This window comes from Lytechinus variegatus, chromosome 13, assembly GCF_018143015.1.
Source record: "Lytechinus variegatus isolate NC3 chromosome 13, Lvar_3.0, whole genome shotgun sequence".
In the NCBI taxonomy this organism is placed as follows: Eukaryota; Metazoa; Echinodermata; class Echinoidea; order Temnopleuroida; family Toxopneustidae; genus Lytechinus; species Lytechinus variegatus.
The window spans coordinates 11,601,882-11,615,372 of record NC_054752.1 but is presented as its reverse complement, the minus strand read 5'-3'; the positions used below and the strand labels follow the sequence as shown (position 1 = coordinate 11,615,372).

The following is a 13,491-nucleotide window of genomic DNA, read 5'->3' as shown; positions in this document are numbered from 1 at the left end:
ACACATCTTTTGTTTTTAATTGACCTATTCTTTGAATTTGCAGTACATTTCATGTTATTATATGATGGTGGGCCCCAAGTCTGCGCACCTAACAATTTGAGTTAAGATTTAACATGAATTTCTTATTTCACAAAATCTTTCAGTTGATAATGTTCTTTACATCATATCATGAGTTAGTGTGCCAAATATCTCATAAAAATGTGAAAGAAATATATGATTTTCTTGGAAAAAAAAACCTCGGGCAGTCATTTTCAAATTGAAAAAAAAAATGGTACCATGTCTGCGCACTCATTCACTTTGCACACGATTCGGGGATTTTGATGAGAAAGGCTGCATTTTGAGGCTGTCACATGAAATGCACTGAATTCATTATTTTTCCACCATTTTGAGTCGGATTTTTTAATGAATACCTGTCTATGTATTGCATGTGTAAAGTTCGTGTTCGTTGCGTATCTTCTTTTACTAGAATCCCGCAGATACGCGGGTGCGCAGACTTGGGAGACCGCGAAGACATGGGGGAACTGACCATACAATTAATGCACATTAATGAGTGTGTTATGACGATGCAGCACACTCGAGGGTATTTACAATTATGCGAAAGCAAGAGGCGTTTGCGCCGAGTGCTTTTGCATAATATTGTGAATGCCCGAGAGTTGCTCGCATCGTCACTAACATCACGAATCTTAAAATGTGCATTAACTGTTTTATAAAACGGGTCGGCATAATGAATTTTTCATGGAAATCTTGTTCAAATCCCTCCAACTTGTGTACGATCGCACAGAAGAAGAGATCACAAGACTGTCAATTATGACATCACAGGCGTATCTACTATGCGCGACTAAGCGCATCAAAATCCTAGCCAGCCTCTTTTACTGAACGCGTATCAGTTTTTACGTGCTATATTGGAACTAATGCTGCAAAAAATGCAGTGCTACACGAAAAAAGCACGACTGGAAGGTTGCGCATAATTAAAGCATGAACACGTGACTTGAATACGCACTCACTATTGGCTACATCCTTTAACCCGTTTTATAAAATGATTTACAGAATGGCTCTGAATTTTGACTGTAAATCATGTTTAGAGAGTACACAAACTGAACATGATTCCATACCGGGGAGGAGGGGATTCGATTCAATGCATTTATTTTACTCTTGAAACTGTCGATATTCAAATTTATTATACTATGTTAACATGTTTCAATATATAACCTAAATAAATAAGTTCGCACAACATCGAATAATTTCTAAATCTACTTATAACTAACACTAGTCGACATATACAATACACAAAGCCCCGTATTCTGAAGTCGGGTTAAAGTTAAACTCAGGTTTGAAATCGTGGTTTAAGTATAGATATATAGCCAATTGCTACATTAATCACTGGCAGTATATAGAGATATCATATTGCAGCTCATTTGGCTCTCAAATCATTCATAATTGTGTATAGGAAGTATAAATAGATGATTGTCTTCACCATCGGTGAATCAGGAAAGAGCATAGTAAATATAAGAAACATACCACTTAATAAAAAAAAATGACACTTTTGGCTTCCCATAATTCTAGCACAGAGTTAGACCATGGTCTAAGTAAAACCTGACTTCAGCATATGGGCCAAAGCGTTTTTTTTTTATTTCATAAAAACATTAGCCAGTATGCTTCATGCGCTAAGGACTACTTCCGGCTGGAAATAAAATTAAATTCAGACTCCCCAAAAATACAACATCTTCACATTATAAACAAAAAGAGAAAATTGTAAATAATTTTTGACTGGTAAGGCCAAAGCGTATGATTCTTTGTTATTATCAAGGAGCCAATTATTGTTTACTGGTCCAAATTGATAATGAAGTGTGAAAAATAAATTCCAGTTGTAACGATTTCGAAATCACTTCGTAAAGAATCACATGGAATAACAACCCAAGTGTCGGTCTGTTTATATATAAAAAAATATTACAGGGGATTGTGGAAGAAATTGCTGAGAAACTAGCAAAATGTCGATTCTTTATCTTTGCAATAATAATACATTGGGTCAGATGCATAAAAAGTAGCAGTTGCTGGCAAGCAATAAGCCAGTTCACAGTTAGCTCATGATCAACTTTTCTCAAATGACCTTTGTGATTTTTCATTAGGATAAGCACTATCATTTTCAAATGTAGATGTTGCGTAAGCTTTACCGGTAGAGTATTCAAATTCTAAGAACAAAAGGCATTGTATAGACCAGGTGACTAGAATAGTACATCTGAAGTTTGAAAATCTTTTTTTTTGTCTGCCTTTTGCACATTTGACTATTGTTTAGGCTTCTGTCAAATACCAGTGATTATGAAGGCTCTATTTATTACTCTTCAGCTTGGATGTGATAAAATGAATATTTTGAAAGGAATACATGAATAATCATCAAATCACAAATGCCTATGTCAGTGAATTTGAAAGCCACCTTCATGGTTTATCTCAAGTGGCCCTTTTCTGCTCGTGCGCAGTTTCCAACCATGAACAGGCTTATTGCAAGCCAAGCATAAAAGCATGCTTCAGCAATTGCTTAATTTCATATGCATAACCCTTTGCTAGTGCTTGAACCCTTTTTTTGCCTTCTAGCTGTTTGAACAATAGCGACGTCACGCTGATGCGAACACGATTCACAGAAAAGGCAGGACTCGAACGGAAAGGTCTGGCAGAGGAAATTACCGATGATTTCATCTAATAGCTTTTCCTTAGACGTGGTGTCAAACTAACTTGTTTCTTTTTAATAAATATATATATTTTGACATTTGGTTTGCACTGACTTCATTCTTAAATGTTGGGTAACATACTGTTACACCGATTGGTCAAATATTTATCCAACTCTTGGTAGTTTTCAACCAATACTGTGTAGTTTCCGACCGAAACACACATTAATTATTGGTTTAGAATTACCGAGAATTGGATAAAATTTTGACCACTTGTTGTATGGACTGTATGTTGCGCAACATTTTACATATCATGACATGTAGGCTACAGTCGCATACATTCGTAATTCCGAAGCTTCGTAATTCCGAAGGTTCGGTTATTCCGAAGGTTCGTATTTCCGAAGGTTCGTAATTCCGAAGGTTCGTAATTCCGAAGGTTCGTCAATCCGAAAACGAAATAAGGTTCGTAATTCCGAAGGTTCGTTAATCCGAAAACGAAATAAGGTTCGTAATTCCGAAGGTTCGTTAATCCGAAAACAAAATAAGGTTCGTAATTCCGAAGGTTCGTTAATCCGAAAACGAAATAAGGTTCGTAATTCCGAAGGTTCGTTAATCCGAAAACGAAATAAGGTTCGTAATTCCGAAGGTTCGTTAATCCGAAAACGGAATAAGGTTCGTTAATCCGAAAACGAAATAAGGTTCGTTAATCCGAAAATTAAATAAGGTTCGTATTTCCGAAAATGAAAACAATTCATTTTGGTAACACAAACGATGTTGTCATTACAAGATTACACGATATTATGCAATGATAGTAATAATGATCGATGATACATGCGTGTGTTGGGGCCAAAACATGTATTTCATTAAGAATGGCGCCCTGATCAAGCATAGGCTAATTTCGATTTTATCTGAGCAATTGCTGCCTATAAGCAAATGGTTGAATTAAAGATGCAGGGGATCAAGTGTGTTGGAAGCGCGCGAGCAACCTCTAGATAATAGGATTTGTATTGGAGGGGATGTCATTTTTAATAACAGCTTCTGCTGGTAATAAAAATAATACTAATAATGATCCTTGTGAGATGTTGAAAGCGCGAATCGCAAGCTGAAACTAGTAGACATTTCATGTAACAAGACGTGAAGTGAGCATTCGGAGCATTTTTTTTGTAATCGTGAGAAAGATGTGTATCTTTCTAAAGAATTAATGCGAGGGCGAGCTGTAATTTGTTGAAATACTGACCTGGGGCCCGTTGCATGAAACTTTTCCCTGAGAAAACTCAGGTTGTTTTTACAGAAGTTTTTGCCCTGTGCTAAAGTCAATGGCGGAAATCAGACTAACCTTATAGTTTTTAGTTTTTACCAGAGTTTTCTCAGGTAAAAAGTTTTATGCAACAGGCTTCAGAAAGTAATCTTTTAAGGACTGCATTTAGTGAATCATGAATAGAATATAGATATCTCACGAACTAAATAATGAGAGCGCGAACCGCAAGCTTAAAATTTGTGATATTCCAACCTGAAAACTGAACATTTCATACTTCTTTTTTTTGTAACCAGGAATAGAATGAGTTCCTCAATAAACAATACTTGATGCGAGCGAGAAACGTGAGCCAAATTTTTCCGATTTTCAAACCTGAAAACTGGACATTCTACGTGTTCTAAGAATTCTTGTAAAAAAATAATAATAGCTGGGAGAATAGTTTTCAGAACTGAAGTGGCTTCCCTGGGCAAATGATATCTATATCAATATTATCATTCTAGGCCCACATGAAATTTCCAAAAGTTTGAGCACGTGATTCGCTCGCAACATCTCACAAGGATGCCCTTTTAACAGTAATTGACCAAAAAGGCGAATTTTACATCTTCAGATTTGACTTTTCCCCCAAACCGCTTGCTCTCTACGCTCGCAGAAATGAAACGTAAATATATAACTTTAGTGATCACTTAAAAAATTGTGCTCAATTTAGTTACTACAAAACACACAACCTCTTTACACAGATGATAATCTAATGGTGAAAATATCCGTTTGCACCAAATTGCCCCTATTGGCCCCCTTTTTTTTGCTTTGCCCCCCCAAAAAAAATAATACGTTCCGCCGCCATTGGTTAAAACACGCATCGTCTTCATGGCTAACTGCAAAAAGTTCTTAAAATGTCCCCTTTAGATCAGGTCAGAGCTTATATATTTAAAAATTCTGTTCGCGCTTCTTGCTAGCAGTTATTATCTAAATTTAATTACATAGGCATCTCGCTTTGAAGATCACAAATGTATAGTGACTGCACTTCGGAGTGCTGATTTGTCTAGTTCAAATTTGAACTAGACAAATCAGCACTTCGAAGTGCGGTCACTATACACGCTCTTTAAGAGCAAAATTAGCACTTCATTTTTTAGAGTGTAGGACTACCCTTTCAAAGAAACAAAAAATATCAACTTTAAACTGCCGATCAAGGAAAATATGGCTAAAAAAATTGCCCCCCCTCTATTTGACGAAAGTTGGATCCGCCGGGAGGGAGGCAGGGGGCATCAAAATGAAATAAAAAAAACTGGGGAATTAATATTTTCCAAAATGGGAAAGTACCTTTTTCAAAAATAAATATGCCGTTTTTCATGTTTTTTTCGAAATAAAATACTCTTTTTAAAGTATACAAGTTAAGTTAAGTTTTCAGGCTGGAATTTTGAAAAATTTCAGCTTGCGCTTCGCACTCTCATTCGATTGGTGAAATATGCATCCTAAAGAGGTCACTAAATGCTTTCTTTAACAGGTTCCTTTTCTGGTCAGTATGTTTAAGCTCGCGTTTTGCGCTCGTGTTAATTCTTTAGTTAGATGCACATCTTTTTAATGACAGCAGAAATCTGCTCGGATTTAAAAAAACTAATTTTCATTTTTTATTGAAATAACCTAAAGTTTTAGCTTGTGATTCACGCTAGCAACACCTCGCAATAATGCCATTTAAAGAATAATTGACCACAAAAAAAACGTTATACAACTTCACCTTTGAATTTGTTTTACCAAGCCGCTCGCTCATTATAATCTCTCCCGAAAAATAAAGCCTAAATATACATTTTGCCATAATAAGAAGTCACTTCGAAAAAGTTTTTCTCTACTTAATCACTATCAAACACACAATGACTTCAAGCAGATGATAGTCTTAAGGTGAAAATATGACCAAAGTGCCCATTTTGACGTATGAGTTTCATTTGTTGGCTTTACCCCTAACGAAAATTCGTTCGGCCGCCCTTGCCTTCCCATCCTCATATGATAATTGAACGGCAACAGTGTCCCCCGCCCCCCTACCCTTGCCTCTGCCTCTGGTTTCCCGGTTTTCATTTTTTCGGATTAACGAACCTTATTTTGTTTTCGGATTAACGAACCTTATGTTGTTTTCGGATTAACGAACCTTATTTTGTTTTCGGATTAACGAACCTTATGTTGTTTTCGGATTAACGAACCTTATTTCGTTTTCGGATTAACGAACCTTCGGAAAAACGAACCTTATTTCGTTTTCGGATTAACGAACCTTCGGAAAAACGAACCTTATTTCGTTTTCGGATCAACGAACCTTCGGAATAACGAACCTTTTTTCGTTTTCGGATTAACGAACCTTCGGAACAACGAACCTCATTTCGTTTTCGGATTAACGAACCTTCGGAACAACGAACCTTATTTCGTTTTCGGATTATCGAACCTTCGGAATAACGAATCGTCGGAATTACGCCACAAATGTTCGGATTAACGAACCCTTTTTCGTTTTCGGATTAACGAACATCGAGGTATAGGCAATTTACGTGTTTCGGAATTACGAACCTTCGGAATAAAGAACCTTCGGAATTACGAAGCTTCGGAATTACGAAGTGTAACCGGCTACAGTACGACACCTTGTGGTTCACTCTCATTTGCAGAAACATGCATGATTAAATAACGCATACGCCCTGATCAAGCAAACGCCCAAGCTGCTCTGACGAAGCTTGACAAAAAACCCAACAAGTGCTTAAACTTACAAGCAAAATGTTCTCTTATATGCATACGCTTTTTGGCAATTGGTCATATGTATAAAAAGTAGCAATTGCTTTTACTTGGCTTTTGCTTGATTCCGTATGCATAAAAATAAGTGCTAGTATTTGCTCGCTTATGCTTATGTATACGAAATCAAGGAAATGCAACTGCTTCAAGCACTAGCAATAGCTAGCCAAGCAAAAGATAAGGATTCAGCGATTGCTTGCGAACACGACTCAAGGCAGGACTCGAAGGCAAATGTGTGGTAGTGCAAATTGCCGATTCTTTCCCTTAAAATCTTTTCCCAAGACGTGGTGTCAAACTAACTCTTTTTTATGAATTAGATATTTCAAACTTGGTTTTCACTTATTAGGAAGAAAACATGTACATTTAGGCTACGGTACACCTTTGGGTTCTCTCTCAGGTGCATAAATATTTAATAAAAACGGGAACGCCCAGATTAAGGGAACGTTCAAGCTGCTCTGACGAAGCTTGAAAAAAAAACAGGAAGTGCACAAGCAAAATGTTCGCTTTATGCATACGCTTTTTGGCAACAGCTTAATCGTCAAGGAAATGCCAACAATCAATTAGCGATTGCTTGAACTTACTAGCAAAAGTATTATTGCTTGCTCATTTTTATGTATACGGAATCAAACAAAAGCCAAGCAAAAGCCTAGCAAGAGCCATTGGCAGTTTTTATGCATCTGACCAATTGTCCCATATGTCATGGATGCGCCTATTTGCGTTGACGATCTACAGTATGATGGTTTTTTTTTAAGATTCAATACATTTCATGATTTGACAAAGTTTATTGGCTTAAAAAAGCAGTTCGAGATCAACTACTTACGTTTAGCTTTAATCTCACCAAGGGTTTATGAGTTGGCGCACTTTTGATATGACCCATGCATTGTACGAGCGCACATGGGAAATAACTGTGTTAATTTCAGTGCGGCGGGAGTCTAATAATTCCCTCCACTTTTTATCAGCTCGGGCCATTAACTTGTGTTACAAATTCCACAATATTCATGTTGATGCAGTTATGATAAGATCGTCTGCCGGGGCATATAGACGGCCATCCTCACCCTCTGAACAAAAAGACCGCCAAAACGACATCAATTCGTTTAGCTTTTCAGCGGGGGCTGTTCTCCGGAAGTGCGCCACTGAGGTAAAGAAATCGGCAAGTTTATCACCAAGTTCGGATTTCTCTTCGAATAGGTCAGTGAGATCCCACTTGATATTTATCTTTCTTACATCGATCGTATAACTCCTTTGCTCCATAAACGTGATAACCTTGTCTTCAGTTGGTTCCTTATGAGTACCGTGACTTGCAGGGAGCCATGTATTTCGGAGTAGAGTCTCTCTCATCAGTGTTGTTTCTGGAAAGAGGAAATGACAACAAGAATGAGAATATGAGAAAAGCAAATTCACGGACTACCACACATTTTAAAATTTCTTTTCTACAAATCAACTGGCCGGCAATAAACACACAGCAGCCTATAATGTAAATGTTTGTTTGGTAGGACTGCTGTATCATCTAACATGTACAAAACTAAGAAAGTGGCAGGGGCTGTGGATGAGGGGGGGGGGGGGGGTCAGTGCCGGGTTGGGATTCAGCCTCATCCTACTTTTTTCCCATAACAGTACACAAAAACGTAAAAATGACAACCTGAGTGTGATTTTGCATGGTCAGGCCTCCCTCCCCCACTTAAAAAAAAAACGTTCCGCGGCCCCTACACTGTAAAAACTGTGGTGTTAAAACTAACACCAATTGGTGTTGATAGAGGACCACACCCTGAGGTGTTAAAATAATACCCTAGAGATTGAACATAACACCAAAGAGTGTAAATGTAACAACCATGGGTGTTGTAATAACAACTATAGGTGTAAAACTAACACCACAAATTTAACACCGTTGTAAAATAACTGGTGTGGTCCTCTATGTACACCGGTTAACACCACAGTTTTTGCTGTGTGACTGGAGTGGATTTTAAATCCTTGTCAATGGGTGATTCTTTGAGACATTAGAAATTTAATTGTTAGATGTGTAGTTAGCGCCCTTTCTCATTAATACCTTTATATGATTTTGACAAAGTGAGCCTTTGGCAAGATATCTTACCATTTGGAGATTAGACATGAGGAACCTTCTGACAAACATTATAATTAGTGGTGATTTCTCAATCTATCCTTGTATAGGGTGCTAGATGTCATTCACAGGAAGAGTTTTGACTAATAGATACAAGATCATAAGGTTAACTCGAGGTCAATCAAATTTGATTGCAACTCGGAGTTTCACGCAAGCTACGTGAGGTGCGCTCTTCAGGCAACTATATTTTTAGGGTGTCTGTGCGTTGCGCGTTAAATAGTTTTTCTAAATTACATTTGAAGAGGAGGTGAATCCCATTATATTCAATAAAAAAATATTTGTATGAAAGGTAAAACGATTGTTGACAATGATCTTTTAAATAAAGGACTATAGGATGAATCAAATTTGTGATAATGTACACATTAAGCCTGTGACCTCATTCCCCCAAAATCTTGGGTATTACTGCAAATCAACTTCTCCAAATAATATCATTCGCGCTATACCAAGAAGTTGGAAACATTCTACTGGTTCAATCAAGTTTTAAGAAAATGATTTGTAGACTCAGTGGCGTACCGTGGGTCACGGCATGGGGGGGGGGGTGGGGCACCAGCAAAAATTTCGAGTTTGTCAGGTATTCTGACCTAATATAGATATTTTAAGGACATGCAGTGCCATTAAACGGATATGTATCTCACTGATTAGATAATGCGAGCGCGAAGCGCGAGCTGAGAATTTTTTATATTCAGAGCTAAAAAGGGATATTATAAGCAATTTTTTTTGTAATCATGATAAACTCGTTAAATAGTCTATGCGAGCACCAGGAACAATGAAGACACAATGAAGCAAATAATGTTTCATAAAGTTATGAAAAAAATGCTTCTTAAATGAACAATAATTTCTTCTTTCCCCACCACGTTTCCCTTCCTTTTCCCTCTTTTTCTCCTTTCTTCCGTTTTTTGGGCCAGACGATGGGGGGGGGGGGGGCACGTGCCCCCTTGCCCCCTCTGTAGTTACGCCACTGTGTAGAATTTACGATAAGTTTGAATATTGGAAGACATGAAACAATATTCGAGGTAATCATGTCAAGAACAATTTATAAATTTGTGTATCACCAAGAATTGTATAAATTAACACTCAAGGATAGTCACATTGATTTTAATATTACCGATGTAGAAATTTGTATTTGTTTTGACGACATATTAGGAGTAAGACTCTAATAGAAAACAAAAGGAAATTTCACTTAATGCTTCTGCATATGGCAATATATACAAACAAAATTTGAAGATATTTGTTTTTGTGGTATGTAATTACTGTTCGTTTTGTTGTACACAGAATAATACTTTCGTATACTCATGAATTTTATCATGAAAGTTAAATATCTGGGGCCATTTTTTTATTGATTGTTTTTGTGTAGTTGAATTAAGAACTATGGATTGGAGGGATATTTTCTTGCGGTTACCTGGAAATTCTGATATAAACAAATGTGTTAATTCGGTGATTTTATTTATAAACGATGCAATTTTAATTACAAAACTAGAAGCCGGGTACACTCGTTCATCAAAATGCAAAAATATGTTACGGGTTGTATAGACGAAGAAAGTCGCTTGGCAACGAAGTCAAACAAGGTAAGATTATACATAAATGGGATATACTGAATGCAGAGAGTGTAAAAGGTATGATGTGTATACTATGGTGCGATTTTAAATGTTTGTTTAAATGTAATTGGTGTTGTGGGGTGCAAGTTTTTGTTTGTACCAGTTCTTTTCCATTTCCCCTTCCCTTATAATATTCTGATTTGCAGCTTCTTTATTTTCCCTGCATATCACTGACATATTAATTTTCATTTTCAGGTTTACATAGAATGTCGTGGCTCGGTTTAGTTTTCTTATGAATTTCATTTCATCATGTTTTGCTTCAATATTGGGGAAAATATTTTTGCAGATTCTTGTTAATATAAATGAAGATTTGTTTATTTCGTTGTAATCATTTACCTTCAGTGTATGTAAATTATTTGAATGCAATCCTTAATAAAAACATGTTGAAAATAAGTGAGCGCGTGTGTGTTAAGTAATTAGATTATCCCAGGTATACAGATCCTCATGACAAAAATCTCAAAATCTATACAACAAAATGATTTTAAGCTTTATCAATCATAACTTGGCAAGCCTATGGTCATTATGGTTATTATTGATATCATTCATTGTAGTTTCTACTTATTCTCTGAATACTAATCGTATTGATATTGAATAAAAGGAGTTTTTGTACCTGAAAGTACGACTATAATGACACCATTGTCTTTCAGCGTCGAAGCCAGCCGGGTGAAGATCGTCTCAATGTCACCTACGTGGTACATCGAATGTATAGCGCTGATGAGGTTGTACTTGCAATTTGCCAGAGGACTTTCGTCGAAGAACTGCTGGAGAGTACCGTTGAACCATCGCATATCACAATGCGATTTCTCATCCGGTGTCGACCCGCATGCGTTGATTTTGAACGATTCTAGCAAGCGTTCGTTACGATCAACAGCTACATTCATTATTGATGAGAAATGGGAACCGAGAGTCTTCAGAAAATGTTGTTCATGATGACCTACAAAATGAAATGGACATTTGTTTAAGAAAGGTTTTCATGATCTGGATCTGGATATCCCGTACATTTCACCGGTGTTGTAAGGACCGAGTCGATGAAAATCCCCAAAAGGCACTTGAAAAATGCAAAATTGGATCCAAAATCTCAATTTTTTGTTAACTTACAATAATTTCGACGAAAAGAAAGATCATTTTCAGTGCCCAAAACGAATTTACATGTGATTGTGTATGCTCGCCTGTTCCAGAATTACACGTGATTGTTTAATATCAATTGATTCAAGTCAACATTTTTCTAGGGGTAGATTTGACCTTTATATTTTTCACACTTTGGACGACACCTCGGCGGTGTGATGAGTGTTCGCACTGTGTCGAAGTGTCGAGTATTAAACTTTTTATTTTTTAATCTGATTTAATACCGAATTTTACGAATAGATGCGTCTTTTGGAAAAAAAATATTGTGGACTGATATTTAATGTTTTTGTGTTTTAATTTTTTTTACATGCATGGGTGAGCTTTATAAGAGAGTTTGATTTAAAACTTATATAGAACTTTCTGCCCGTTAGATTTATTTTTTTTAAATGGGATCTTGCTGACAACAAATATTGTCGGCACTGTTATGTTAAATAAGACTTGGTGCTTTTATTGAATGTAGTGATGTATACTTTTAACGTCGAAATATGTGAATAATTTTTTGTTTACTAAAAAAATATAAAATTATTATCAATAAAACACGGATATGACGATGACAATCGCATTTTGGTGTATGATATATGAATTGTGGCTTAATAGAAATAGATATGGTTTAGACGTAAGACATTCAAGTTTAAGATACCCTTTTTGTAAGAAAAATGGAAAATCGAAGTCAGGTAAGAGATTAGCGAAGAAACCGTTAAATGTATTTTGATCTTCAGATAAATATGACATAAATTATGTAATGAATTATGAATAAATTCTTCGTTTAGAGGTACAAACAAAAGTTTCGATTCACAGAATGTATCATGTAAAATGTATTTCAAATTCTAAAATGCTAAAAATTAACAGTGTAAAGTACATTGATATTGTGTTCCGCGCTGTTCCCACTGCCAACAGAATATTTTAATTTTTTCTGTTTTCCCCCTCAAATCCTCATAGAATAATACACCATGGGATTCATCAAATGAAATTATGGCAACGTGGATAAGGAATGAAAGATTACAAACCTTCCCCTACACCAACGCCAAGGAGATTAAACCGATCGTCAGCTGGAAATGCGGCAGTCAATTTCGTCATCACATGTTCATCAAAGTATTGAGAAACCTCTCGTAGGACAGTTTCCTTCATGGCGATCCGCGCGAAACCATTGGAAAAAACATCGTGATATCGGTCAGGATCACTCACAAGAAGGGTCAACCCAAACATTTTTACCTTGCAACTTTGTACTTCGGAAGAGAACTCTTCGGGTACGTGTATATTGAGAATGTCATACAACTTTTGATGATTTTTTTTAGGCTTGTGTAGATTTGAATGTCTACTGTCCAAATGTCACTATCAGTCCTACTTGCGAATTGAAAAAGACGGAGTTATGCCGCAGTCGTACCAACGAAACAGACTTCACACATCCCAACGTTCTGGCATTTGTGACGACGCAATAGCTTCTGTCGGTCTTGACACGGCGCATCTGGTGTGACCGAAGCGTTGACACCCATGGCGGAAAGATTTCCTTTTTTTTTGGGGGGGGGGCAACTAGTAGATTATTATGACAAAAAATCTTAGTTCGATTTGCCATGTATGGCCTTCTAGTGAACTTAAGAACGTTTCCCGCACATCCTTTCCATTATTTTTATTGCACCTGGACATTGCACACAAGGGCCTCGGGGCAGTAGGTCATGGGCGTCTTTTAAAGGTAAAAGAAATTTGTTGCAGCGAACAATATTTTCACGAGAAAGTAATTTTTATCAATTAAGGTTAATTGTCAAAATATTACTATATCTCATCTAGATCTGGTACATTAATGGAAACGTATCTGTGTAAAATCATGAAATCTTGGCTGAAAATCGACCATTCTGATCTAACAAAGAAAAGCATACATGGGACAGTATATTGATATTGCTTCGAAAAATACCCGACATATGAAGGAATTCCGCGGTTATTTTGCACATTTCTTAGCGATTATGCATTTGCTTCCAGAGCTAT

At 36.7% G+C, this 13,491-nt stretch overlaps 1 protein-coding gene across 1 annotated transcript; it reads right to left on the bottom strand.

Moving 5' to 3' along the window:
* Positions 1 to 7,541: 7,541 nt before the first annotated feature.
* LOC121425928 (histamine N-methyltransferase-like) lies at positions 7,542 to 12,819 on the bottom strand. The gene is made up of 3 exons (XM_041622036.1): positions 12,519 to 12,819; positions 10,997 to 11,320; positions 7,542 to 8,024 (listed from the first exon to the last, which is right to left on the bottom strand). Exons 1-3 carry the CDS (start codon positions 12,715 to 12,717, stop codon positions 7,672 to 7,674), a joined length of 876 nt encoding a protein of 291 aa, XP_041477970.1. The 5' UTR covers positions 12,718 to 12,819; the 3' UTR covers positions 7,542 to 7,671.
* Positions 12,820 to 13,491: the final 672 nt, after the last annotated feature.